This window comes from Capra hircus, unplaced genomic scaffold (assembly GCF_001704415.2).
Source record: "Capra hircus breed San Clemente unplaced genomic scaffold, ASM170441v1, whole genome shotgun sequence".
Lineage (NCBI taxonomy): Eukaryota > Metazoa > Chordata > Mammalia > Artiodactyla > Bovidae > Capra > Capra hircus.
Window position 1 is genome coordinate 9222 of NW_017190151.1, and position 27659 is coordinate 36880.

Sequence of the window (27659 nt, forward strand, 5' to 3'; positions counted from 1 at the left end):
GCAGTGCCAGGGTGTGGCTGTGCCCACCTAGTTCCCCAGACGCTTGGCTCCTCGGCTGCACCCCACTGTCCATGCCCAGGCCTCAGGACTGCAGCTAACTGTGCTGCTGAGAATTCAGTCCGCTTCTGTTGCTTGCTTCCAGGCCAGGCCTGGCACTGGGCAGGGGCCAAACCCATGCCAGCCCGGGACGTTGTTTGGCTTGTCTTGGGGCTCAGGTCCCTGCCCTCGTGCAGACTTTCAGGTGGGAGGCTCTCAGTGCATACCTGCTAGGGCCTGTTGCACTTCCCCCTCCAAGGTAGAATCCAACTTGCCCGACCAGCCCCAGGCTTGGGGTAAAGGTAGGGGGGCGGCACAAGACTGGGCAGCTCCCTGGAGGAGGTGGCCTTCGCTGCTGGGCCGAGACGTGGGCTCTGCAGACCCTCCGGGCCGCCCCTCCCCGTCAGCAGAGGGTGAGCTCATCTCAACGGGGGTGGGGGGGCGTCGCCGGCTGCCCAGGCGCCTGAGCTCACGGCGCGCCCCCGCGAGCCCCCCCCTCGAAACCCCCCCCCCGCCCCGCTTCTGGGTGATTTTTACCAATTAAGGCTTTCTCGTCGGGCCGAGTTGGGCCGGGTGCGGGGCGGGGGTGCGGCCAACAAGAAGGCGGGCGGCAGCGGCCCATTCGCGTGGAGGCGCCCGGCGCGCAGCAGACGCCAGCAGAGCCCCGAGGCGCCAGGCGCGGGCTCGAAGATCTGCCAGGCGCCACCCCGCGGCCGCAGGCCGCCCGCAGGGAGAGAAGGTGAGGCGTCCGCGGCGGGCACCGAGCGGAGCGGTTGGCGGGCACCGAGCAGAGTGGTCGGCGGGCAGCTCACGGAGTTGGTGGTGGGGTGCCCGGGGCCAGCTGCAAGCCAGGGTGTGGTGGTGCAGCCGCCTTCCCTGGTTTCCTGGGGAATCCGGGTCTGGCCCCGCAGTGTGAGAGCCCAACAGCCATGGGGGTGCCCTGGGAGGGTGAACTGGGGGTCAGGTCATTGCATGACTGTCCAGGAAGGCAGGGCTCTGAAGCAGGACATTGTGTGGGGTCAGGGCGAGAGGCCACCTGGAAAGACACTTTGCAGCCAATATGCCCCCAGGAGGGATGTCGACGGTCGGTTCCTCCCTGACATCAGTGCTCTGGGCATTGGCTGCGTTGGGTAGAGGTGCGGGGCTGTCTTCTGGGCCACTGCGCTCCACTGGGGCGAGGGCACACGGGGTTGGCCATGCTAGATTCGAGGCTGGGCCCTGTCCCAGGTTGGCTCTGAGCTGGATGTTCACTGCCAGGCAGGATGTGAAGGCCAGCCCCCACCCCCCCACCCGCCCCAATTCCTGGGCCAGGAGGAGTAGGTGACGGACGCTGGGAGACCCACCTGCACGGGCTCCTAGCAGCGCAGTCAAGGTGGGAATTCAGCCCTGGAGCGCTGTCAGCCTGCCTGCCACACCTGGGCTTGGGCAGCCTCTCCTGCCACCCTGTGCCTCTCTTTCACCAGCCGTGGGAGGGCCTGGCTTGGGGTCTGAGGGAAGGAGTTGGGGTGGGAGGCGGGGTGTGTCTAACAACATCCAAGAAATCGACTCCAAATAAGGGAAAATATGAAAGAGCTGTATTTCAGCTTCCAGGGACTGCCCTATCTGGGGGCTTTGGGATGGGGCGCCACCTGGTGGTGATACTATGTCCCCTGGGGACAAGAACTCGTTACAGCCCCATCTCTTATCACCCCCCAAATAGGGAAGAAGCCTAAGGCTGGCAGCCAGGGCTTCTGTCCCCCTTTCTGCTGGAGTTGGCTGCTGGTTACTGACGCTGACTCAGTTTCCCTGCTCTCTGCAGATTAAGAAAAGAACACAGATAATGCAACTGGATGGCACTTGTCGAGTGACAATGAACTCTCAGTATGATTCTCTCCTTGGGGGACTGGCTCTTCAGGGGGGCAGGGGATCAGAAGGATGGCTCTCATCTCTGCTTGGGTGGGGCCTGCTAGGGAGGAGTCTGCACGGGTCCCCCTCTACTGCTGTCACTCCCACCTCCATCCCAGTCCCCAGACACCATGGTGTGGAATTTTGCGCAGGTGTGTCTAACGTGGTCAGGCCTTTAGACTGAAAAATGTCACTGGTGAGCAAAAACCAGTGTGGGGTACCAGGCAGCCCCAAAGAGAGCATGCTGGAGGCCAGGTGCTGACTGCAGCCCTACTGTGGGTGACACAGTCCCCAGGGCTGTGAGAGTTGGCCTTATTTGGGCATGCTGACCTAGGGGCTCCTTTCCCACTGGTCTTTAGCAGAGAACTGAGGTACTGCTAGTAGGAAGCTCGATCTAAGTACGAAGCAGGAGGGACAGAGACATGCCTTTCTGGGGGAAAAAAAAAAAGATGTGAAGAAGGGAACATCCTGCAGAGGGGAAGGACACAGGACCGAGGGAAGTTAGTCCACTCTGGGGACGAAGCCACCAGTAGGCTGGCTTCTCCAGACTGAAGAAGGTGGCAGTGACTGTCCCTGACAGGCCTCTTGCTTCTGTGCCTTTGTTGGTCTTAGTATCCCCCCCATAGTCTCCAGTTATCTACAAGAAAATGTATTTTGAGCGAATAGGTCCCCAGTACCCAGTCCTGGCTCCACGGCAGGCCCCAGCTGCCTTTTATGGTTTGCCCCCCTCAGTCCCCTGGCCCCCCTGTCTGGGAGGCCTCCTCTGTTCTCCCACGACCCTGAAGCCCACTGAGACCCAGGTGCTCAGAGTGCATTATTGGAAGCCTGGGGCAGGTCCCTCTGGCAGCCTCCTGGGTCACGCTGGGCTCAGGGGCCATCCCAGCCACGGAGGGGAAGCCCCTCGCGCCTCTGGTAGACTGCCGGTGGGTGAGGCAGGCTTACCCGCCATCTCTGCATGCATCGCATCACAGGGCGCCCCGTGCCAGTGCCCATTGGCATGCCCGGGCCCCTTCCAAGGCTGCTGGCTCCTGGAGCGCCGGTGGCCTCCTGGCCCAGTGCCCCATTTCCTCTGGGGTGCAGGGGGGAGGGAGGGAGGCGGTTGGACCGACGGGCGCAGGCCAGGATCCTGCAGAGCGGGAAGGCTTGCTGGGGCAGGGGTTCTGGGGGTCTGGGGGTCTGGGGGGCGGCTTAGGGTCGTGCGGCTATGGGCTTCCCTGGCGTGGCGCACGCACGCCCGGCGCGGGCAGCAGAGCCTACTCTGGACCCGCGCTCTCCAAGGGCTCGCCCCTTCGGATCGGGCCCTTTCTCTCGGCTGCCGGCGAGGCGGCTGGCTGTGGCGCGGCCAGGGACCCCAGAGCGCCGGAGGTTGGGGGGGGGGGGGCGGCGGGGACCGAGCGGAGTCCACGTGACTCACGGAGGGCGAGCCACCCCCCGCAGGGGCCTTGGGGAAGGAAAGTCCCTTGTATGGTGTGCCCGCTGCAGGCCAAGCGGTCCCCCGCTCTAGACGTTGCTCAGCCTTTCATCGCTGCAGCGTCTCCTACAGCGCGGGAGGGAGACCTCAGCATTTTCCTCGCAGCTTCGCCCGCTCCGGGGCCAACGACCCTTCCTGGTGCCTGGGGGTCGGGTCAAAGAGGCGGGGCTGGGGGGGGAGACTCAGGGGGGCATTCCAACGGGTGGGGAGGGGCGGGGCGGGTGCGGCCCCGAAGCCCACCCCGCCGAGGCCCCGCCTCCTGGCCCCGCCTCCATCAGCATTTAAAGGGCTCGCTCTCACCGCAGCGCAACCTCAGCTGTCTGCTTCGCCCTGCGCTCGCTGAGGTGCCTGCGACTTTAATTAAAGGGCCGTCCCCTCGTCTAGGCTGCAGCACCGCCCATCGGCTCCTCGCGCCTCAAAATGAGTAGCTCCCACTCTCGGGCGGGCCAGAGCGCTGCGGGCGCGGTTCTGGGCATCGGCGCCGACACACGAGACGCCGAGATGCCGGCCACTGAGAAGGACCTGGCGGAGGATGCGCCGTGGAAGAAAATCCAGCAGAACACGTTCACGCGCTGGTGCAACGAGCACCTCAAGTGCGTGAGCAAGCGCATCGCCAACCTGCAGACGGACCTGAGCGACGGGCTGCGGCTTATCGCACTGCTCGAGGTGCTCAGCCAGAAGAAGATGCACCGCAAGCACAACCAGAGGCCCACCTTCCGCCAGATGCAGCTCGAGAACGTGTCGGTGGCGCTCGAGTTCCTGGACCGCGAGAGCATCAAGCTCGTGTCCATCGGTGAGGGCGCGGGCCGCCCGGTGGCGCTGGCGGGGCGAGGGCGGGGTTTCCGCGCGTCCTCCCCTCTTCCCCGAGCCGACCCCTAGCAGACATCCCCTTAAGTTGCGGCGCTGCCCCGGGGGCCCTCGGGGCCGCCCAGCTGCGTGCGGGCCTCGAGAACAAAGGCTCGCAACCCAGCGGTGCGTGCGGACCGCTACGCGCCCCCGCCCGCCGGTCCCCGGCTGGCCCACGCCCAGGCTGAGCTCACATCCTCCACAGGCCGCGCCCCTGCCGCTGCGCCTGCGGTGGGAGAGGGCCGGGGCGGGGTAGGGGGGGAGTGGGAAGGCGGTGCGGTGGGCGCTAGCCAAGCTCTGGCCGTACGCCCAGCGCCCCATCTCTAACGAGGAGGAGGCCAGGACTCTCCACCTCCTATAGCAGTTGGGAGATGGCTCTTGGGCCTCCGGACACCGCTGTGGTTCCTAAACCGAGGCTTGGACCTTGTGGGTCCCATTGTCTAGGACCCCTCAACTGAAGATTGCTCCAAGTTTAGATCTCCTTTTGGGCACTGGGGGCCCAGAGAGGACCATAGCTAGCCAAACAGCACCTGAGATAGGTTTGTGTGCTGGCCTGTAGTTGCTTAGACACCCAGTTACTGTTGATTGTGGGCCAAACTCTTGCTTCCATGTAGGACTTGCTTTTCTGCATCTAGAATACAGGGGTTTGCTGGGAGGTACTCCAACATGTGCTGGGCTCATTGCCAGCCCAGTGTCCGTGTCACTGGGCTGGTGAGGCTGGCACTGACCAGGCCTACCACATCATTCCCAGGCACCTCTCGAGATGGGTGCCACATAGGGACCGGCACCAGAACTGGTGACTTTGGGGGGGGGGGCGGCGATGTGAGACAGGGAGCAAAGGGGCACCAGCTTTATTTTCTTCAGCAGTCAAAGAGAACTTCCAGCGGCCCCTGCAGTCCTGGCCTGGTCCATGCTGAGCCTGAGAAAGTGAGGGACCAAGACTCAGGTGCCCCCAATCACTCTGAGCAGGTCTCAAGGGCCCCACCTCTTTTTCTGGAATGCAAGTCCAGGCCGAGGCCCACCCCCCAGTCCCATACTCAGTCTAGCCAAGCTGAGTCATCTTTGAGCCTTGGGTGGGGGGGCAACCGGATGTGGGGAGGCGAGCCACACCCCAGTTGTCTGGGGGGGGGTCTCCCCCCACCCCCCCCCCCCCCGCCCTTCTTCTCCTCCTCTTGTGAGCTGGCTGGAGCAGGCCTAGTTCCCAGAGCTTTGCCATATAAGGCAAAAAAATGTTGGAAAGCAGCAGTGATTAGGGGAAGGAGGGGGCAGGCTGGCCCCGGGGCTGGGGAAAGGGGGTGGGATGGGGCGGGGCCATCCAACCAGTCAGTCTCTCAACACTTAGCCCAGTCCTTCCAGCCCTCTTTTGTGAGTTGGATGGGACGGCCTGAGCCAGCCTCCTATGGACCAGGGGGAGGGCCCAGCCCCAGGAGGACCGATGAGCTTGGCCTTGTGTGTCCCCTCGTGGGTCTGGGTGGACCTCAGGCCTCCCGAGGGCTCTGGTGCCAGGCTCAGGGTTCTGGAGATGGGAACCTGGTGGGAAAGCACAAGTGCTCCCATGTACTTGGTCTTCTTCAAGCCTTCCAGTCATCCCTAGCCTGAGACCCCCTCTCCTGCCACTTGGCAATAGTGCAAGGCAGTGGTATAGGACTGGGACGAGCCCCCCGTTGAGAACTGGGAGGCCACTCTGCTCTGAGTGGTGTTGAGCTGGTCTTTGAGGTGGGGCCTGCTGGGTTCAGAGGCTGCCTGGTCCCCACCCCCCGGTTGACTTGCTGGACAAGCATTTTCTCCTGATTATTGGTGAGTGGAACCCATCAGCAGGGATTCCAAAGATAAGCGGCCCTCCTGCGTTCTCAGACCCAGCCCTAAGCCCCAGTCCCCAAGCGCTTGAGACTGACACCCAGAAGGGCCTTGGGTGGGGCCCTGAGGGGTTGCCATGGTGATGGGGTGCTGGGTGCCTGCCCTAACCACTTCCCCTGTGGTGAGCTTGGTGGCCACCCGCCTGCAGCCCAGCGGCCTGATAAGTGGTGAGGAGGGCGGGCAGTGGCTGAGCCTACTGCTGAGACAGCGGGACTCTGGGACCCCACCCACAACCCCCTACTAAGCGAGGGGCCCTGGGCACCCAACCCAGGCTGGCAGGCCCCACCCCCGCCCCCACCGGGCTGGGTGAGGGGGCCCCTGGAATGTGTCCTGCTCGGCATCCTGGCTGGCAGGCCATCCCTGCTGGGCCCCAGTGAGTCAGGGCCAGACCGCTGGTTCCTTGGGGCGCCCAGCCCCTCCCCTGCACCAGGCCAATGGCCCAGCCCCCAGCCTGGCTCTGTCAGGGGAGGGGCGAGCATGAAGGAAGTGGGGGCAGGTGGGGGTTCACACCCTCCACCCAAAGGGTCCTTGCCCAACTTCCCCAGCCTCAGCCATTCACGCCCCAACCCTGGGCCAGCAGTTGTATTTCCCAACCCAACCCCCACTTGCCTTCCTCTTCCCCAGTGCCCGCCCAGGGGCCCTGGCATCAAGGCCTCGGGGTCCAGCTGTTCCCCCTGCCCCTTCCTTGGAGACCTCTGGAGAGGGGCCTGGGCGGCTGCAAAGCACTCATCCACTCTCTTCCTCTGGAACCATCTTTGGGGATCGGGGCCCCGTCTACAGCCTGGATCTGTCACCTGTCCATCTTCTGGGCCCCCATCATGTGGCTTCTGGCAGCTCCCCTGATTGTGCTGTATTGGCACTGCATGTCTGGGGAGGTTTTACCCCTGAACCTCCTTGATGCTCTCACAGGCACCCACACCCCACCCTGCCTCACGGAGGCCTCCTCCTCCTCCCTGGGGCCTGCTGTCTCCCACACTCGCCAGTGCCTGGGAGTGGCCTGCTGTCCCGTGTGTGCACTTCCGCACCCCCACCCCCGAAGCCGTGTGTGCACATGCGTCTGTGCCTGTGCCCAGCCCCCCCGCCCCGGGTCAGCCGTGCCCACCCAGCGCTGCCACTCATTGCCCTTGCAGACAGCAAGGCCATTGTGGACGGGAACCTCAAGTTGATCCTGGGCCTCATCTGGACCCTGATCCTGCACTACTCCATCTCCATGCCCATGTGGGATGAGGAGGAGGACGAGGAGGCCAAGAAGCAGACCCCCAAGCAGAGGCTGCTGGGCTGGATCCAGAACAAGCTGCCACAGCTGCCCATTACCAACTTCAGCCGCGACTGGCAGAGTGGCAGAGCCCTGGGCGCCCTGGTTGACAGCTGTGCCCCAGGTGAGGGGTGTCAGGTGTTGGGGGTGAAGGGGACGGCCTGTGGCGAGGTCCCGTGGTCCCTAGACTGACGACTTTCCTCCATCTGCAGGCCTGTGCCCTGACTGGGATTCCTGGGATGCCAGCAAGCCCGTGAACAATGCACGGGAAGCCATGCAACAAGCTGATGACTGGCTGGGCATCCCTCAGGTATGCCCCCCTATTCTGACCAGCAGGGTCTGCATGGGGGCTGAGGTCCCCATGGGGAGAGGTGGAGTGTCCCAGGAGCCCAAGGCTTGGAGGCCCACTGGCTCCTCATTCTGTCTGTGAAGGTAATCACCCCCGAGGAGATTGTGGACCCCAACGTGGATGAGCACTCCGTCATGACCTACCTGTCCCAGTTCCCCAAGGCCAAGCTGAAACCGGGGGCTCCCCTGCGGCCCAAACTCAACCCAAAGAAAGCCCGAGCCTACGGGCCAGGTGAGAGAGCCAGGCAGGAGTGTTCCTGTGAGGTCACCTTCTCCCCGTGGGGCTGCATCCTCTGGGAAATGTCAGCTCCTTGGGAATCTTCCATCATGTGGCCGCCGGGTTATCAATTGCCCTCCGCAAGTCAGACAGGAGTGGGTCAGGGCTAATCAAAAGCAGCCCCTGGCTGGATGTTCCCCATGTCACACCCACCCAAGGCAGAGTGTGTTTAGGGAGTAAGGACCCATCCACTTATGCTGTAAGTGAACTTGAGACCCAGCCAGGTTATCTGACAGGAGCCCGAGTCCCAGCACGCTCAAGCGAGCATTCTAGAAACAGGCCCAGGCCTGTCGCACAAGAGCACCAGTTCAGAAGGGAATAGGGAGGGGTGCTGAGCCCGTGTAGGTGAGGGGGTGGCCCTGACGGCCAACCCGTGGCTTCCTCACCCTTCCTGGGCAGGCATTGAGCCTACGGGCAACATGGTAAAGAAGAGGGCAGAGTTCACTGTGGAGACCAGAAGCGCCGGGCAGGGAGAGGTGCTGGTATACGTGGAGGACCCGGCCGGGCACCAGGAGGAGGTAAGGCAGCCTGCAGGTAGGGCCTCGCATTGCCAGGCCTCCGTGTGCCAGGGGCTGCTCCGAACGAAGACTCACAGGCTCCTTCCCACCCTAGGCCAAAGTGACCGCCAATAACGATAAGAACCGTACCTTCTCTGTCTGGTATGTCCCCGAGGTGACGGGGACTCACAAGGTGAGCCCTCAGCCTGAGGGGAGGCTGGGAGCAAAAGCTGTGGCCAGGGGGGACCCCAACCCTGGCCTCACGGCCTGCCCCTCCTGGGAACAGGTCACCGTGCTCTTTGCCGGCCAGCACATTGCCAAGAGCCCCTTTGAGGTGTATGTGGACAAGTCCCAGGGAGACGCCAGCAAAGTGACTGCCCAGGGCCCTGGCCTGGAGCCCAGCGGCAACATCGCCAACAAGACCACCTACTTTGAGATCTTCACGGCCGGTGAGCGGAGGGTGCTAAGGCCAGCAGGCCTATGGGAGGACGAGAGGCTGGAAACTGAGCCGCTGCTTCCCAGCAGGTGCGGGCATGGGTGAGGTGGAGGTGGTGATCCAGGACCCAGCAGGCCAGAAGGGTACCGTGGAGCCTCAGCTGGAGGCCCGGGGCGACAGCACGTATCGCTGCAGCTACCAGCCCAGCGTGGAGGGCGTCCACATGGTGCACGTCACTTTCGCTGGGGTGCCCATCCCTCGCAGCCCCTACACAGTCACTGTGGGCCAAGGTAGGCCAGCCCCAGCTGCCTTCCACAGGGCACATCTCCAGCCGGGCGGTCTTGGATGGGGGCAGCCGGGCACGTGCTGCTGCAGCCCTGCCCTGGCTCCTGGGACGTCTGTGCTTCCACTGTTGGGGCCTCCTCCTCCTCCTCCTCTCGCCTTCTCCCTCTCTCTCTCTCTCCACGCTTTCACCTTCGGAAGAGCTCGCTCCAGCTGTCTAGAAACCTGCTGCTCTCTGCTCTGCCCACAGGGTCAACGGTACTTGGATCTGTCTTCCTCGGGGGTCGGGGGTGGGTGGGCTGGGTGTGGGGGCTGCGGGGGGAGCTGGTGTGGATGGAGCACAGGGAAGGCCTGCCATCCGGGCCTGGGCCCCAGGTCCTTGGGTCATGGTCCCTTCCAGTTCTTTCTTACACGGCCTTCACCATCCCGGGCAGCCCACCGGCCCAGTCTGGTGGGAGACAAGGGAGGGGATCACCCTGCACTAGTTTCCAGCAGCTCAACCAGTCCTCTGCTCACAGCTTGTAACCCAGGTGCCTGCCGCGCTGTCGGCCGGGGTCTCCAGCCCAAGGGTGTGCGAGTGAAGGAGACAGCCGACTTCAAAGTGTACACAAAGGGGGCGGGCAGCGGAGAGCTGAAGGTCACCGTGAAGGGCCCCAGTAAGTTGGCCTGTGGCTGGGGTAGGGCGATACCAGCCCCTGGCCACTGCTCAGCAGGCCTGAGGCCTCCCCTTGTCTCTGACAGAGGGCGAAGAGCGTGTGAAGCAGAAGGACCTGGGTGATGGTGTCTATGGCTTCGAGTACTACCCCATGATCCCCGGCACATACACCGTCACGATCACGTGGGGTGGCCAAAATATCGGGCGCAGGTGAGGCCCTGGATGAGCGCTTTAGAGGTGGCACACCTCTTCCCCTGCAGGGCTCAGGCCAGCCTGCCTCCAGGATGGGGCCTTCGGCACTCCCCTGGGTGGCTCTCTCCTTGCAGTCCCTTCGAGGTGAAAGTGGGCACCGAGTGCGGCAATCAGAAGGTGCGGGCATGGGGCCCTGGGCTGGAGGGCGGTGTCGTCGGCAAGTCTGCAGACTTTGTTGTGGAGGCCATTGGTGACGACGTGGGCACCCTGGGTGAGTAGGTGGCTGCAATGGGAGTACCCCGGGGGCAGAGGCTGGCGAGGGCCACCCTCCCGGGGCTCCAGGGCCCTCACGAGCTGGCGGCTGTTGTCAGGCTTCTCAGTGGAGGGCCCATCGCAAGCTAAGATTGAGTGTGACGACAAGGGCGATGGCTCCTGCGATGTGCGCTACTGGCCACAGGAGGCCGGTGAGTACGCGGTGCATGTGCTGTGCAACAGTGAGGACATCCGTCTCAGCCCCTTCATGGCTGACATCCGTGATGCGCCCCAGGATTTCCATCCAGACAGGGTAAAGAGCATGTGCTGCAGGGTGGGGGGGCCTGAGGGGGCCGACACTCTGTGCCCTGAGAACTGGGTGGCCTCCCATCAGGTGAAGGCACGTGGGCCTGGATTGGAGAAGACTGGCGTGGCTGTGAACAAGCCAGCAGAGTTCACAGTGGATGCCAAGCACGGCGGGAAGGCTCCTCTCAAGGTCCAAGTCCAGGTGAGGTGCTCCCCCGTGCCAGAAGCAGGCTGGGCAGGCGCCCAGACCTGGTCACTGACCAGGAGGCCTCTTGCTCCCGCCCACTTTGCAGGACAATGAGGGCTGCCCAGTGGAGGCAACGGTCAAGGACAATGGCAATGGCACTTACAGCTGCTCCTATGTGCCCCGGAAGCCAGTGAAGCACACGGCCGTGGTGTCCTGGGGAGGCGTCAGCATCCCCAACAGCCCCTTCCGGGTGAGCCTTTAGTCTGCTTCCCTGGGGCCCCTGCTTCGTTTGATACAACTCTGATGAAACTTGCACGCCATACAGTCGACCCCTTTCCAATATCCAACTTGGTGGTTTTGGGTGAGTTCCGAGTTGTGCAGCCAGCACCACAATGGAAGATGAGGCTGTTTTCACCACCCCCTAAAGAAAGTCAGCAACCCTCCAAAGGCCCCCTGCCCTGGCCTAAACAGCCTCTCCTCTCTCTGCTTTCTGGCTGGGTGGGGATGGACTCGTATCCCCTGTGGCCTGTATATCATGAGTCATTGCTTCTTGCCTCTCAACGGCTGGATGATACACCATTGTGTGGATAGACCACGTTTTCTGTTTCCAGTCATTTGTTGATGGACATTTGGGAGTTTTTTCACCTTTTGGTTGGCAGGAGCTGTGCTATGAACAGTCCAGAATGGGTGTTAGAGGGGACGAGTGATCTCATGTCTCTGGGTGGATAGATACCAAAACATGGAATTGCAGCAGCATATGGTTGCTTGTGTTTGGAAAAGGAAAGGGAAGTCGCTCAGTTGTATCTGACTCTTTGCAACCCCACAGACTGTAGCCCACCAGGCTCCTCCATCCATGGGATCTTCCAGGCAGTAATATTAGAGTGGGTTGCCATTTCCTTCTCCAGAGATCTTCCCGACCCAGGGGTCAATCCCAGGTCTCCAGCATTGTAGGCAGACACTTTACTCTCTGAGCCACCAGGGAAGTCTGCTTGTGTTTGAGGGGCCATCAAATGATTTCCGAGGGTGGTGGTGCCACTCTGCGTGCCCGCTGGCGGTGGGTCAGAAAGCCCCTGCCTGTCCTCCGGGCTGGTTGTGACCCTGCACTTGCCCCTGTGCCCTGCAGGTGAATGTGGGCGCTGGCAGCCACCCGAACAAGGTCAAGGTGTATGGTCCAGGAGTGGCCAAGACAGGACTCAAGGCTCATGAGCCCACCTACTTCACTGTGGACTGCACGGAGGCTGGCCAGGGTAACTCCCTGCCTCAGGAGTGGGTGGCCGGTGGGCATGGCATCCCTGTGAGGTCCCTAGCCCCATGCTCTCCTCCACTGCAGGTGACGTCAGCATCGGCATCAAGTGTGCCCCGGGCGTGGTGGGCCCTGCCGAGGCCGACATCGACTTCGACATCATCCGTAATGACAACGACACCTTCACGGTCAAGTACACCCCCCGCGGGGCTGGCAGCTACACCATCATGGTGCTCTTTGCTGACCAGGTGGGTGCTGCTGCTCCTGGCCCCCAAAGATGGCTGGGTGTTGGGGTGCTGCTCACCTCTCAGCCCTTCTCCTCCCACCCCTTGCAGGCTACACCCACCAGCCCCATCCGGGTCAAGGTGGAGCCTTCCCATGATGCCAGCAAGGTTAAAGCAGAGGGTCCCGGCCTCAGTCGCACCGGTGAGGACGGGGACCCTGTGGGGATGTTGGGGCCCCGAACGGGGTATGTATGTGCACATGCAGGAGCCCCTAGAGGGTTGCTGTGTCTCCTCAGGGGTCGAGCTTGGCAAACCCACCCACTTCACGGTCAACACCAAGGCTGCCGGCAAAGGCAAGCTGGATGTCCAGTTCTCGGGGCTGGCCAAAGGGGACGCAGTGCGTGATGTGGACATCATTGACCATCATGACAACACCTATACCGTCAAGTACACGCCTGTGCAGCAGGTAGCCAGCTCCCTTGATAACGCCCTGTGGCCACACCCGTCTGTACACCTGCTGAGCCTGCGGGCCCCTTCACGTGGTGGGCTGGGTGGCTGGCTCCAAGAGACTTTGTGCCCACTCTGGTTTCTCACTTGGGACAGAGTGGGCACAGCAGTTGGAGGGTCCAATGTCTCTGACCACCCAACCCCCATGCCCGAGTTGGAAAGGCACAGGACAGGGGAGCTCAGCCATGACTTCTGACCCTGTCTTCTGTACCCTTCTCAGGGCCCAGTGGGCATCAATGTCACTTATGGAGGCGATGCTATTCCCAAAAGCCCCTTCTCAGTGGGAGTGTCTCCAAGCCTGGACCTCAGCAAGATCAAGGTGTCCGGCCTGGGAGAAAGTAAGTTGCTGGGGCCCTGGCATAGCTGCTGGCAATGCCCAGGCTGCCTAAGTGGCCTCATAGTCCTGTATTCCCCCCATTGCTTCAACAGAGGTGGATGTTGGCAAAGACCAGGAGTTCACGGTCAAGTCCAAGGGCGCCGGTGGCCAGGGCAAAGTGCTGTCGAAGATCGTGGGCCCTTCAGGGGCAGCAGTTCCCTGCAAGGTGGAGCCAGGCCTCGGGGCTGACAACAGCGTGGTGCGCTTCGTGCCCCGTGAGGAGGGGCCCTACGAGGTTGAGGTGACCTATGACGGCATACCTGTGCCCGGCAGCCCCTTTTCCCTGGAAGCCGTGCCCCCCACCAAGCCTAGCAAGGTAAGGGGGTTGCCGGGGCCACAGCCCATGTCTGCTTTGGACCTTACTCCTTCTCCTTTTGGTCCTTCTGAGCGAGGGCCCTGCTCGGGCCTGTGCCCGCCTGGTAGGGGAGGGAAGCCAGAACGAGAAGAGAGACAGATGGAGTCAGGCTGGGGTCTGAGGGTCAAGGATCAAAGAGCTGGTGCAGCTTGGGCTCCTGACCCGCCCCTCTTCCTCCAGGTAAAAGCCTTCGGACCGGGGCTGCAGGGGGGCAGTGCAGGGTCTCCTGCCCGCTTCACCATCGACACAAAGGGTGCCGGCACAGGTGGCCTGGGCCTGACAGTTGAAGGCCCCTGTGAAGCTCAGCTCGAGTGCCTGGACAACGGGGATGGCACGTGCTCTGTGTCCTATGTGCCCACTGAGCCCGGGGACTACAACATCAATATCCTCTTCGCCGACACCCACATCCCTGGCTCCCCATTCAAGGCCCACGTGGTTCCCTGCTTCGACCCGTCCAAGGTCAAGTGCTCAGGCCCCGGGCTGGAGCGGGCCACGGCTGGGGAGGCCGGGCAGTTCCATGTGGACTGCTCGAGCGCGGGCAGCGCGGAGCTGACCATCGAGATCCGCTCCGAGGCGGGGCTGCCGGCCGAGGTGCACATCCAGGACCACGGTGACGGCACGCACACCATCACCTACATCCCCCTGTGCCCTGGGGCCTACACCGTCACCATCAAATATGGCGGCCAGCCCGTGCCCAACTTCCCCAGCAAGCTGCAGGTGGAGCCCGCAGTGGACACCTCGGGCATCCAGTGCTACGGGCCCGGGATTGAGGGTCAAGGTGCGAGGCTCTGCCGTGGGACATGGGGGCGGGGGAACTGGGCCCCCTGGAGCCCCCATCTTCCTCTTCATGTCCCCACCCACAGGTGTCTTCCGAGAAGCCACCACCGAGTTCAGTGTGGATGCCCGGGCTCTGACACAGACTGGAGGGCCCCATGTCAAGGCTCGTGTGGCCAACCCCTCGGGCAACCTGACTGAGACATATGTGCAGGACTGTGGCGATGGCACGTACAAAGTGGAGTACACGCCATATGAGGAGGGTGCGTGTCGGGGTGCCAGAGGGACTGCGGGAGGTGAGGGGGCAGGGCAGTCTGGGACCCTTCTAAGTCAGCCTGCCCTCCTGCAGGACTCCACTCTGTGGATGTGACCTACGACGGCAGTCCTGTGCCCAGCAGCCCCTTCCAGGTGCCAGTGACTGAAGGCTGCGACCCCTCCCGAGTGCGTGTCCATGGGCCAGGCATCCAAAGCGGCACCACCAACAAGCCCAACAAGTTCACTGTGGAGACCAGGTGGGTGAGAGCCCCAGAAGCAGGGGCTGCGGTGGGCCTTAGAAGTTGGGGGATAACGAACTGTCTGTTTGGACTAGGGGAGCTGGCACGGGGGGCCTGGGCTTGGCTGTCGAGGGCCCCTCCGAGGCCAAGATGTCCTGCATGGACAACAAGGATGGCAGCTGCTCAGTTGAGTATGTCCCCTACGAGGCCGGCACCTACAGCCTTAACGTCACTTACGGCGGCCACCAAGTGCCAGGTGAGCAATCGGATCAGCTGGGGTCTGTCTGGGGCCACCTGCCTGCCCTCCAGCCTGTCTCAGAAATGCCACCTTTCGGCCCCCACAGGCAGTCCTTTCAAGGTCCCTGTGCACGATGTGACAGACGCATCCAAGGTCAAATGCTCTGGGCCTGGCCTGAGCCCGGGCATGGTCCGTGCCAACCTCCCTCAGTCCTTCCAGGTGGACACGAGCAAGGCTGGCCTGGCTCCACTGCAGGTCAAAGTGCAGGGGCCCAAAGGTGAGTGTGTGTGGGGTGTGGGGGTCAGTTCAGGAGGGCCTGGTCCCGAGGGAGGGCGTCTCGCACACCTTGGGGTGGGACGCAGGTGGGCAGGCAGTTGACAGAGGAGCCTCAGGTGACACCAGAGCCAGTGACCTGGTGAAGGGGACCAAAAGGACATAGACCACTGAGCAGAGGTGGGAAGGAGAGAGGGCAAGGGCCCAGGTGGTACCCAGATTAGTGTCTCATGTCACAGAGGCTCAGGGCTGTTCCTGGGGACGGCAGGGCTAGGCCTGGGGTGGGGGCTGAGTATACATGGCTCAGATCTGGCTTTTTAGTGTAGTGGGCCTAGGAACCCAGAGCACCAGCTGAGACTCTGTCTCTGGGACTGGGGTCAGGCCTGGTGGAGCCGGTGGACGTGGTGGACAATGCCGATGGCACCCAGACTGTGAACTATGTGCCCAGCCGTGAGGGGCCCTACAGCATCTCGGTGCTGTATGGAGATGAAGAGGTACCCCGCAGGTAAGGAGCAGGGCCCTCTGTCTTAGGGGAGGGGCCCTGGCCTGGGCACCAAGAGCCATTCTAACCACCCACAACATCCTGGCCCGACAGCCCCTTCAAGGTTAAGGTGCTGCCTACACATGACGCCAGCAAGGTCAAGGCCAGCGGTCCAGGGCTTAACACCACGGGTGTGCCTGCAAGCCTGCCTGTGGAGTTCACCATTGATGCCAAGGACGCTGGGGAGGGCCTGCTGGCTGTCCAGATCACGGTGAGCATGGGGGCCACCTGGCCTTGCTGTTTCGCAGCTCTGGGTCCATGGCAGGTGGGGAGAGGAGGGACCCAGGCCTGAGGTCCACAGCCTGGGGCAGATGAGCCAGTCTGGGGTCTCTGGTCTTCACTGGGAGCCAGGCCCCCGCCTCTAGGATGGTGGTCACAGACCCAGGCTTCCCCTACACGCATATTTGCTCACTTCTGATGTCACTAAAGCCCTTAGTACCTCAACTTTTCTGCCTGTAACATTCTCCAGGGCCAGGTATAAGGCTGGGACTCTGGGATCTTTCAGAGGAGCTCGTCCTATTGCTGGGGCTGGCCCTGGGGTAGAGGACTAGGGCTGAGAATTGTTTGTGGGGATAAAGCAGGATAGGTGCCAAGTTTCCTGGCCATGCCTGTCATCGGGGGCTTCCCTTTTGGACTTTGCCCGTGGGGAAATAAGTAAAGGACGGTGCTGGATGCAGGCAGCCATTTTGGGCCATGGTGGCTGACCCTGCAGCAGCAGTGCTTGACACTTGGTCCTCTGAGAGGGCCTGAGGAAATCCTGGGCCAGGGAGAGCTTGGACCAACTGTTCTTCCCTGTGCTCTGCTACACAGGACCCGGAGGGCAAGCCCAAGAAGACACACATCCAAGACAACCATGACGGCACGTACACAGTAGCCTACGTGCCAGACGTGACAGGCCGCTACACTATCCTCATCAAGTATGGTGGTGACGAGATCCCCTTCTCCCCATACCGTGTCCGCGCCGTGCCCACAGGGGATGCCAGCAAGTGCACTGTCACAGGTGAGCCCAGCGTGCCAGCAGCCATGGCGCTCAGCACGGGGCTTGGGTGTGCCTGTGTGCAAGGGCTCGCTGCTTGGGGCGGCGTGTGGGAGTGGGGGCCGCCCCCTTGAGTGACTCACCTGACCTTTCTCCTTGCTCTCTGCCCTCTCACCTCAGTGTCAATCGGAGGTCACGGGCTAGGTAAGCTGCTTGCTGGGGCCACTCCCAATGCCCCTTCTGCCCAGAGGGCAGCTTCCTTTCCTCTTCCGGCTGATTCCCAGGATAGTTCCAGCTGCAGCTCTTGGCAGGGACAGAGGGGGGGTACTGGAGGGTTAGGGCCCAGGGAGGCCTCTGGAGCTGGGCATGAGTGCTCCGGCCCTCCCCCTCTCTGGGCCTCTGTTTTTCCACCTGAGAAGTCGGGTTGCAGCTGTGAGCTTTGGGGCGAGGTGCATCCTGAGAGGCACCCCCCTGGGGGCTCTGGGGTCTGGGGATCTTGGCGCCCCGGGGCAGTCTCGGGGGCGGGCAGTAAGCCCGGTCTCTTTTCACTTCCTCCTTCTGAATCCAGGGTCTCCCCCAAGCAGCGGGAGTCCCCAGCCCCGGCCGGATCCACAGACCCCTGTCCCCACCTCCCAGGGGCCTCCGCGTCCCGGGTCAGGGGAGGTGCCAGTGCATGAGTGGGTGGGGCTGGCTGGTAGTGCCGTAGCACCAGCATTGACTGCTTGGGCGGCCAGCATGGCGGGGCCCAGCCCAGCCTCAGAGTGCCAAAGTGCACTCGGTGGCCCACCCTCTTCCCGCCTCCCTCCCTTCCTGCCCCTCCCAGCAGTGACGTTATTCAGATGGTCCCCAACCAGACCTGGGAGGGGAGGCCTGCCCCAGCCAGGGATGCCAGCAAGAGGCCACAAGCACATGGGAGCCTCTGGAGGCTGGAGGCCTGGACCTTGGCCAAGGTGGCCCTGGAGAAAGCTAGAGGGTGGCAGGGGTTTGATGACTCCGTCCAGGGGGCCTCGGGGTCTGAGATGACAGGCCCGTGTGCCTGGGCCAGGGGGTAGGACCTTGGGGACCAGGGGCAGGGTTGAGACTGGGGCCGAGAGAGTGGTCTTGGTTTACCTTGACCGCCATGTGCCAGCGGAGGCAAAGAGCCCAGTTGGGGAACCGAAGTCACTTCGGTATCAGTTGCAGGGCTGGCTTGGGCTAGGCTGCTGGTGGGTGGGTGGGGCTTGAGGGGAGAACCTCAAGGGGTGGGGGGCTTCAAGGATGGAGCAGCCCAGACCTGCTGAAGAGCTGGGTGCTGGGCAGGGAGCACGGGCAGTTGGGGTCAACAGGTTTGGGCCCAGGCCACTTACTAGATGGTGGGTCCAGGTTCTGAGCCAGGGAGAGCAGGTGTGGCTGTGTATGAGGTGAGGCCTCCCAGTTGGGGGTGGGCAGTGGGGGTCCAGGCGTAGTGTTCTGGAGCCCCGCAAAGTGGGCACCCTCAGTGGACAGTACAGTTCAGGGGCCGGCCAAGTGGCCGGCTGGGGACCCCCTTGAACTTGGCCCTGGGGTGGGTTCGGTGTTGCCAGCTGCTTCCCTGGCAGGGGCCAGGCTCCAGAAAGCACTCGCTGCCAGGCCTCACGGTCCCCAGCCCCCCGAGCCTCCATGGCTGAGCCCAGATCATAACGTCACTGTCCCTCCCCTCTGCTCTCACCGCCTCGCAGCCGTGGCTCTGGCTTGGGCCCCCTGCCTCCCTGCCCTCTGGGTACTGGCCCCCCTGCTGCGCTGCACTGCCTGGGTGCTAACCCCGCTGCCTTCCTGCTTCCCTGCTCCCGGTTCCCTGCCTGCACCAAGCCATGCCCGGCTGCCCCTTCTCTGCAAGCCTCCGGTCGAGCGAGCCTTCTCAGTTGTCAGGAAACTCCAATTGCAACTTCAGGCCCCAGGGGTGGGGAACAAGTGTCACATGCCCCACGCTGCAGCAGGACTCTGCCTCACTGCGTCCACACACGGCACTGGGGGCCAGGGCATGGCCACAGGGGTGAAGGCAGCCCGAGGCTCAGCTGTCAGTCAGAATGGTCCAGGGCACCACTGGCTGAGGCCAAGTTGGCAGGAGAGATGGCAGCAAAAGCTTAGGCCCTGGCAGTGGCCTCGGGGCTTTCCAGGCCCTTCTTCTTCTCAGACTCTTGGATGCCACCCATTGGGCTTTTCCCACATGGCAGGGATACCCCCCGAGACAGGACTCCTGGGCTTGAGGTGGTTCAGGGGAACCTTTCCTGCCTTCTGAGAAATCACTCACCATCCCAGCTTGGGGGGCGGGAGGCCTGGCTGTGCTTGGTGGTTGGCAGTAAGAGGCCTGGGCGGCTGACACGTGGATGGCCACGGCCTGAGCACCAAGCTCATGCCCCGGCCCCCCCTTCGGGGACCCACCCTGCCCCACCAGGTGCTGGCATCGGCCCCACCATCCAGATAGGGGAGGAGACCGTGATCACCGTGGACACCAAGGCGGCGGGCAAAGGCAAGGTCACCTGCACCGTGTGCACGCCCGACGGCTCTGAGGTGGACGTGGACGTGGTTGAGAATGAGGATGGCACCTTTGACATTTTCTACACGGCTCCCCAGCCTGGCAAATACGTCATCTGCGTGCGCTTCGGTGGTGAACATGTGCCCAACAGTCCCTTCCAAGTGACGGTCAGGAGGGACTGGGGCTGGGTGGGGGTCTGGGCATGGACCTGGCTCGCCGCCCTCACGGGGCTCACGGGTTTGGACAGCCTCAAGCTCTGTGCCTTGCTCTGCAGGCTCTGGCTGGAGACCAGCCCACGGCACAGCCGCCATTACGGCCTCAGCAGCTGGCACCACCATATACCTACGCCCAGGGGGGCCAGCAGACCTGGGTATGGCTTGCCCTGCCGCCTCCCAGCTCACCCCGTCCTCGGGGACACTTGGGGATGGACCAGCTGGGTGTCCCGTGAGGCCCTGTTCCACTGTCTGCGAGGGAGGGACCCTGGAGCCTACCACTAGGGACTCCCTTTCCCTCCAGCTCCTCACTCAGGCCTTCTGTGTCTCCGCCCCCCGCAGGCCCCAGAAAGGCCCCTGGTGGGGGTCAATGGGCTGGATGTGAGCAGCCTGAGGCCCTTTGACCTTGTCATCCCCTTTACCATCAAGAAGGGCGAGGTCACTGGTGAGTGCAGCTGGGAAGGGGCTAGGGAGCCACAGAGGCTGGAGGGTGCCCATGGGCTGCCCTGACCCAGGCCCCCCTTTCCCCTGCAGGGGAGGTGCGGATGCCCTCAGGCAAGGTGGCACAGCCCGCCATCACTGACAACAAGGATGGCACTGTGACTGTGCGCTACGCCCCCAGTGAAGCTGGCCTGCACGAGATGGACATCCGCTATGACAACATGCACATCCCAGGTACGTCCACTCAGCATGCCAGACCACCTCCTGGGGGGGCAGGCTGTGGGACAGACTTGGGGATGACAGGAGGCCCTGGTCCATGTGGTCCCTATTCCTGCTACAGGAAGCCCCCTACAGTTCTACGTGGATTATGTCAACTGTGGCCACGTCACAGCCTATGGGCCGGGCCTCACACATGGGGTGGTGAATAAGCCTGCTATCTTCACCGTCAACACCAAGGATGCGGGCGAGGGTGAGCAGCCCCTCTCATCGTGACCTGCCTGATTGAGGCAGGATGCCGTCATCTGGTGGGGGGGCTGCACACAGGAGATGCTCCCCAAACGGGGCTCCCCACCCCACCCCCAGCCTCTGCTTGCATGGTTGGTGCAGTGTCCCCGGGCACAGTTTGTACCCTCATTCACAACTCTCTCCAGGGGGCTTGTCCCTGGCCATTGAGGGCCCCTCCAAAGCAGAGATCAGCTGCACCGACAACCAGGATGGGACATGCAGTGTCTCCTACCTGCCCGTGTTACCTGGTGACTACAGCATCCTGGTCAAGTACAATGAACAGCACATCCCGGGCAGCCCCTTCACTGCCAGGGTCACAGGTAGGGGACGGCCTGCAGCGGTGACAAAGGAGGCAGCTGGCGGTGGGGGGGGGGGTGGTCTCCCTCTCGGTGCCTGGACACACAGTGACTGACCCCTGCCAGGTGACGACTCCATGCGCATGTCCCACCTGAAGGTGGGCTCTGCAGCTGACATCCCCATCAACATCTCCGAGACGGACCTCAGCCTGCTGACTGCCACAGTGGTGCCCCCCTCGGGCCGGGAAGAACCCTGTCTGCTGAAGCGGCTGCGTAACGGCCACGTGGGTAAGAGGCTGGGCGGCAGGGCCTTCCGAGAGGGAGGGAAGCTGGGTGGGGGGTGGTTGCATATCTTTCCCTGGCTGACAGCCCCGCTCTGTGCCTAGGGATCTCGTTCGTGCCCAAGGAGACAGGAGAACACCTGGTGCACGTCAAGAAGAATGGGCAGCATGTGGCAAGCAGCCCCATTCCAGTGGTGATCAGCCAATCAGAGATCGGGGATGCAAGCCGTGTGCGGGTCTCGGGCCAGGGCCTCCACGAAGGCCACACCTTTGAGCCAGCAGAGTTTATCATTGATACACGCGATGCAGGTAGGCAGTAGGGACCTGGGAGCTGGGGTCAGACTGCCATACTTGGCCCCCTGGCTCAGGGATGTCTCGCCCACAGGCTATGGGGGGCTCAGCCTGTCCATCGAGGGTCCCAGCAAAGTAGACATCAACACAGAGGACCTGGAGGATGGCACATGCAGGGTCACCTACTGCCCCACAGAGCCTGGCAACTATATCATCAACATCAAGTTTGCTGACCAGCACGTGCCTGGTGGGTACAGCACCCATGCACCTCCCCCACTGCTGGGTGACTCTCCATGCCACACTCCGGGGGCCCCCAGCAGAGGGTAACCTGTCTGGGGTGTGGGTTGTGCCTTCTTCCTGCAGGCAGCCCCTTCTCCGTGAAGGTGACAGGCGAGGGGCGCGTAAAAGAGAGCATCACGCGCAGGCGACGGGCCCCATCGGTGGCTAATGTTGGTAGTCACTGTGACCTCAGCCTCAAGATCCCAGGTGGGAGCCGTGGCCGCCTGGGCGGGTCCCAGGGAGGCCTAAGCACCAGCTCTGGGGTGCCCCGGGACAGAGAGGCGTGGCCTGGGTCTCTTGCTCAACTGGCTATTCCCCCACCTGCAGAAATTAGCATCCAGGACATGACAGCACAGGTGACTAGCCCGTCAGGCAAGAGCCATGAGGCCGAGATCGTGGAAGGGGAGAACCATACTTACTGCATCCGCTTTGTGCCTGCTGAGATGGGCATGCACACAGTCAGCGTCAAGTACAAGGGCCAGCACGTGCCCGGGAGCCCTTTCCAGTTCACTGTGGGGCCCCTGGGGGAAGGGGGAGCCCACAAGGTCCGTGCCGGGGGCCCTGGCCTGGAAAGGGCTGAAGCTGGAGTGCCAGGTAGGCCTGCTTCCTTCGGGGCTCTGGCTGCTCCCGGCTGGGGGTGCAGTGGGAGGGAGGAAGTCTCCAGCAGCCCATGCTGGGGGTGGGGAGCACAGCCCTCCATGAGGACACATTCTGCCTTCCTGCAGCCGAGTTTAGCATTTGGACCCGGGAAGCTGGTGCGGGGGGCCTGGCCATTGCTGTCGAGGGCCCCAGCAAGGCCGAGATCTCCTTCGAGGACCGCAAGGATGGCTCCTGTGGCGTGGCTTATGTGGTCCAGGAGCCAGGTACTGCGGTCTGGCTGGGGCCGGCAGGCTTCCCTTGGGGATGGGTGCCCGTCCAGGTCTATACAGAGAGTTCCACCTTCTCCCCCTCTCAACACCCTGAGGCCCCAGGGCCTCTTGGGCTGTCGGGGGGAGGCATGCACGGCCATCTTGTTCTCGCTCCCCATCCAGGTGACTATGAGGTGTCAGTCAAGTTCAACGAGGAGCACATCCCCGATAGCCCTTTCGTGGTACCTGTGGCTTCTCCGTCTGGTGACGCCCGCCGCCTTACTGTTTCTAGTCTTCAGGTGAGGCACTGAGAGAAACCGCCCGCCTGGGGCTCCTGTGCCCGGCCAGACCAGAGTTCCTGTGTCCAGGGACCCAGCCAGCCCAGCTCAGGGCGCCGGGCTGCTTCTGCTCTGGCCGGGAACAGCCCATGCCTGGGTCGGCAGGACGCACCCCTGACGGCCGCGTGGAGTTTTTCTCGTGTCTCAGGTCTAAAGGCTTTGAACAGAAGCCTGTGCCCCTTGAGCACCAGGGCTGAGGTTTAAAGAGGGACAGCCACCTGCCAGGGCTGCTGAGTGCTGATTGTGGGCCGGGGGGCGCCCTGCTTCCCGCCTACCCGCTGTGTGCCTGGAGTGCGTGGGGCTAGGGGTTTGGGGTGTGTGCCTGGAGCTTGCTGCCCCTCGAGAAGCGCTGGCTCTCCCTCTTTAAACCCACTTGGACGCCAGATGGGTAAGTGCCTCCCCCTGGGCCTCCTGCTTCTGGGGCCCAGCCTCCCCTCGCGCCCCCCCGCCAGCCTCCGCTATCCTAACCATGTCTGCTGTGCTTCCAGGAGTCAGGGCTAAAGGTCAACCAGCCAGCCTCTTTTGCAGTCAGCCTGAATGGGGCCAAGGGGGCAATCGATGCCAAGGTGCACAGCCCCTCAGGAGCCCTGGAGGAGTGCTATGTCACCGAGATCGACCAAGGTGAGGCCCTGCCCGGCCGCCCAGCCATCCACCCGGGCACTGCTGGGAGCAGTGGGCCTCCCCAGGCCGGCCCTGCTGGCTGGAAGCAGGCTGAGAGTGTAAAGCAAGACACATAATCTGCAAGCAGCTGAGACAGGGCCTGGGCCCCCTGCCCCCTACTTGGGACCCAAGCCCTTGGGGACTGGGCTCAGCAGCCATGCTGTTAGAAAGGACAAAGCCCTCTGGAGGCATGATCCTGCCATCTCTTACAAGAGAGACCCCAAGTCTAGCAGTTGGTCCTGCCAGGGCCTGGAACTCACAGACAGGCTTGGGGGTGGGAGGAGCTGCTCAATTTGACTCGTCCATGGCTAAGTCCTGCCCCTTGCTGGCTGTATGACCTTGAGCAAGTTCCTGCCTATCTCTGGGCCCCAGTTAGCATGTGGTGGATATGACATTCAGGGTAGCCTTTCTAAGGAGGCATTGAAGCAGGTGTCTTGCTTACAAAAGACTTCAGTCCAAATGCTGCAGCATCTAAAGTGAGCTTGGGCATCTGTCAGTAGCTTGGGCATCTGTCAGTAGCTTGGCATCTAAGGCTTCATCCCTCGGGCTTCAGGATTTCTGTACAGTAGGGTGAAGGTGCCCAGCACAGTTCCCAGAAGAAGCTAACTGGGCCCCGAGACCTGCTAGACTCATACTGGTGGGCACATGCCACTTGTTCAGTTTTAGAGGAGGGACCCCAGGCCCACCACCTACTTCTCTGTTCCTCAGATAAGTACGCTGTGCGCTTTATCCCACGGGAGAATGGCATCTACCTGATTGATGTCAAATTCAATGGCACCCACATCCCGGGGAGCCCCTTCAAGATCCGAGTTGGGGAGCCTGGGCATGGAGGGGACCCAGGCCTGGTGTCTGCTTATGGAGCTGGCTTGGAAGGCGGCATCACAGGTAGGTCCGCATGAGTGGCTTCTGGTGTGTGAACACAATGACTAGGGTTCCCTCCTCTAAGCTCTTGGTGACAACAGGTGGCGTGCGGAGGTGACAAGACTCTGTTGGGGTGGGGGGTGGGGCAATGGGCCAGGCCAGCTGTACCTACCTTCCCGTGCCCCCAGGGAGCCCAGCTGAGTTTATCGTGAACACCAGCAATGCGGGCGCTGGTGCCCTCTCAGTCACCATCGACGGGCCTTCCAAGGTGAAGATGGATTGCCACGAGTGCCCTGAGGGCTACCGCGTCACCTACACCCCCATGGCACCTGGCAGCTACCTCATCTCCATCAAGTACGGCGGCCCCTACCACATTGCGGGCAGCCCCTTCAAGGCCAGAGTCACAGGTGAGCCTGGTGCCAGACGGCTGCTACACAACCCATTGCTGGGCACTCCCGCCACCTCTTGGCTGTCCACTGCTCTGCCCTGCAGGTCACCGCCTCGTCAGCAACCACAGCCTCCATGAGACGTCATCCGTGTTTGTGGACTCCCTGACCAAGACTGCCACCGTCCCCCAGCACAGTGCCCCAGGCCCGGGTCCCACCGATGCCAGCAAGGTGCTGGCCAAAGGCGTGGGGCTGAGCAAGGCCTACATGGGCCAGAAGAGCAGCTTCACGGTGGACTGCAGCAAAGCAGGTGGGTGTGCGGGCCCCAGCCCTTCCAAAAATGGGAGGCTGGAGAGAAAAGCAGAGAGGCCGTGCCTGGGAAAGAGCAGGTGGGAAGGCCTCTTTGGGGGCCTTCTGGGCCCCCCTGCTAGTTCCTCTGCCCTCCAGGGCTCTGGAGGAACTGCAGGTTCTTTGGTTGTTCTGGGGGGACAGGGTGCTGGCTGTTTTTAAGAAGGGCTGTCACCCCAAGACAGGCAAGGTGGGAAGGGGAGGACCCAGGGCAGGAACAAAGCGGGTAGCTGCAGTCACCACTGATGGGAGGGAGCTTGGGGCCTGGCAGTGAGGCTCTGGCCCCCACTCCCAGGCAACAACATGCTGCTGGTTGGCGTGCATGGGCCCCGGACGCCCTGTGAGGAGATCCTGGTGAAACACGTGGGCAGCAGGCTCTACAGCGTGTCCTACCTGCTCAAGGACAAGGGGGAGTACACTTTGGTGGTCAAGTGGGGTGACGAGCACATCCCAGGCAGCCCCTACCGAGTCCTGGTGCCCTGAGTGCTGTGCGCCTGCCAGCCACCAGCTCCCAGGACGAGAAGTGCCCCCGCCCGCCCCTTGCCACCCAAGCAGCACCCGCCCCAGCCCCGGCCAGCCCTGGCCACCCCGTCACTGCAGCCTGACCCTGCCCTGTGCTGCGCTCACCTGCCTCCACATGGGCAAAGGAGAGAGGCGAGCAGAGGCAGCCTGCCTGTCTTCTTTGGTTCTGGAAGGGGTGAAGGGGGGGGCCATGCACACCTGCCCGCTAGTTCTCTCCCCTAGCCAAGAGGAATAAAAGTTCTGCTTCCGTTCTCCTGAGCATGACTCAAGCTTTGTGGCAAAGAGGGCTGACAGGGTGGCTGGAGCTGCGGGCCCAGACCACAGGCTGTGGGATCTTCTGCTCCAGCCCCCTCTGCTGCCTGAGCACCTAGGGGGTACCTGGGGACTCCGCCTCCTCTCTGCCTCCCTGGGTTCCGATCCATGCAGGCTAGGGGGTATCTAGTGCCCCAAGAACCAAGCCTGACATGATTGTCCTTGTCCCAGATCATACCAGGAACAGATGCTGTCTCAGGGGAAGGCCAGGCCTCGACCAGGCTACAGGAGGTTGTGTGCCGGGTGGGAGGCCCAGGTAAACAGAAGGCCAAATCCCAGCAGATTCCTGGCCATGACCCAGGCATCTTAAATGTGCCACCAGCCCCTGGTAAGGGGCTGTCCCCAAGCCACACAGGTGGCAGCAGGTGGACACCTTCAAAGCCCTGCCCCCTGGCCAGCGTCTGCCCATCCTCACTAGGTCCTTCTGAACCCGCGCCTGTCTGACCTGTGCCTGGGTGGGCTGTGCCCTCGGCATGGTAGAGCAATCTCAGCCCCTTAGCGTGCTGTTCTGAATAGCTGTTCAGAATTCCCACCTTCTCCACACAGCCCACCCCAGGTCTGCAGGTCAGGAAGGCTGTTAAAGCCAGCCAGGGCTCCAGCTTTCAAGCTTCCTCTCTCAATGGGGCACCTGGTAACCATACCCCTTTCTGGAAGCAACTTCTGGGCCAGCATGAACCCAGGGTTCATGGCACAGTTGCTTGTCGGCCACCTCAGTGATGAGCATGAGCTTAGGAAAGGAGAGAAACAGGATCAGACGGGCCAGGGGCCAGCTCCTGCAGGCCCATCAAGGGCTCACCCAGCCCCCAGCCCCTTTTGCCATGGAGGGAGCAGGCACAGTGCCTATAGCCACTGGTCTACAGAAAACACTTCTAGAAGCTGCTCAGCTGGACAAGGGGGCAAAAAGAGGCAGATGCAAGTCTGGAGAAGTCCCACCCTGGGGTGGGGGCAGGGAACGGGACCCCCCCCCCCCAATCAGCCCCTTCTCACCTCTGCTGGCCCACCAGAAAGTCTCCCCTACCTGGACTCACCGAGATTCTCCTGCCTGCTGCCTGGACCAGCCTGACAAGAGCAGACAGTCCTCCCTGCCATCAGCCCTCCCTGCCATCCCCTGTTCCAAAGCCCAGCTGGTGGGGGCCCCCAGAGGGAGAATGGCCTCAGAGGAGAGTGTAACCAGGAGTCCTGTCCCCTCCCTGGATAACACATCGCACCCAGATGGTCATGAGGCCTGCAGGGCAGCAAGGGGAGAAGCTGGAACCTATAGGGGGAACGACCCTGAGGACAGCCCTGAAGAGAGGCCACGGGCCAGAGCCTCGACCAGTCGGGCGGGAGGGAGCGAGACAGGGCGCCACCTCTGGAGGGCTTCTGGAGAGGGGGACACGCAGATGGCACCAGGAGCCCATCTGCTGGGGGCAAGCGGCATGAGACCTGGCCCCCCGGAGCAGAGGAGGGGTCCAGCCACAGGTGCCCGCCGGGGCCCTTATTTCCTACTAAGCCTGGGGAGGGGGTGTCTGGTCACCCTGTGGGGAGTGGCCCCCTCATCCTGCAGGTCCTGTCTGCTCTGAGTCAGGGGGACGGGGGAACTGACCACCCTCACACCACACCCGGCCCGCCCCGCCACCCCGGGGCACCTCTGCAACCCACTATACCTGGTGCCTGCTCCCCCAGGAGGGTGGGCCGGACCTAGGTGAAGCGAGGGGCAACTATTTGCAACCCCATGGACTGTAGCCCTCCAGGCTCCTCTGTCCATGGGATTCTCCAGGCAAGAGTACTAGTGTGTGTTGCCATTGGCTTCTCCAGGGCATCT

At 62.7% G+C, this 27659-nt stretch overlaps 1 protein-coding gene across 4 annotated transcripts; it reads left to right on the plus strand.

The window, feature by feature from the left end:
• The first annotated feature begins 626 nt into the window (after nucleotides 1-626).
• On the plus strand, nucleotides 627-25801 carry FLNA (filamin A). Of its 4 annotated transcripts, none has more exons than XM_018045126.1 (48): nucleotides 627-775; nucleotides 3776-4184; nucleotides 7225-7473; nucleotides 7562-7659; nucleotides 7782-7929; nucleotides 8374-8492; nucleotides 8587-8664; nucleotides 8758-8920; nucleotides 8994-9197; nucleotides 9708-9845; nucleotides 9931-10054; nucleotides 10171-10307; nucleotides 10408-10601; nucleotides 10683-10796; nucleotides 10888-11031; nucleotides 11905-12028; nucleotides 12112-12272; nucleotides 12360-12450; nucleotides 12545-12714; nucleotides 12976-13093; nucleotides 13185-13447; nucleotides 13667-14264; nucleotides 14350-14523; nucleotides 14610-14772; nucleotides 14850-15010; nucleotides 15099-15269; nucleotides 15647-15770; nucleotides 15861-16017; nucleotides 16617-16806; nucleotides 16963-16986; nucleotides 19196-19443; nucleotides 19551-19646; nucleotides 19831-19933; nucleotides 20023-20163; nucleotides 20270-20398; nucleotides 20580-20753; nucleotides 20856-21017; nucleotides 21116-21319; nucleotides 21396-21548; nucleotides 21665-21787; nucleotides 21908-22174; nucleotides 22306-22443; nucleotides 22612-22727; nucleotides 23255-23387; nucleotides 24135-24311; nucleotides 24476-24694; nucleotides 24780-24983; nucleotides 25317-25801. In XM_018045126.1, the coding sequence occupies exons 2-48, from the start codon at nucleotides 3812-3814 to the stop codon at nucleotides 25502-25504; spliced, it is 7947 nt and encodes a 2648-aa protein (XP_017900615.1). In that variant the 5' UTR covers nucleotides 627-775; nucleotides 3776-3811; the 3' UTR covers nucleotides 25505-25801. The 4 variants fall into 4 exon arrangements, with proteins under 4 accessions (XP_017900615.1, XP_017900616.1, XP_017900617.1 ...); XM_018045127.1 differs by having other exon boundaries at nucleotides 645-775; nucleotides 8997-9197; XM_018045128.1 differs by lacking the exon at nucleotides 16963-16986 and having other exon boundaries at nucleotides 645-775.
• The last annotated feature ends 1858 nt before the right edge of the window (nucleotides 25802-27659 follow it).

Coding starts and splice junctions, on each gene's coding strand:
- FLNA (XM_018045126.1), top strand. CDS start 3,812: ATGAGTAGCTCCCACTCTCGGGCGGGCCAGAGCGCTGCGGGCGCGGTT. Junction 12,451..12,544: donor TCCCGGCCTCAGTCGCACCG/GTGAGGACGGGG, acceptor GTGTCTCCTCAG/GGGTCGAGCTTGGCAAACCC. Junction 20,754..20,855: donor CTTCACTGCCAGGGTCACAG/GTAGGGGACGGC, acceptor GACCCCTGCCAG/GTGACGACTCCATGCGCATG.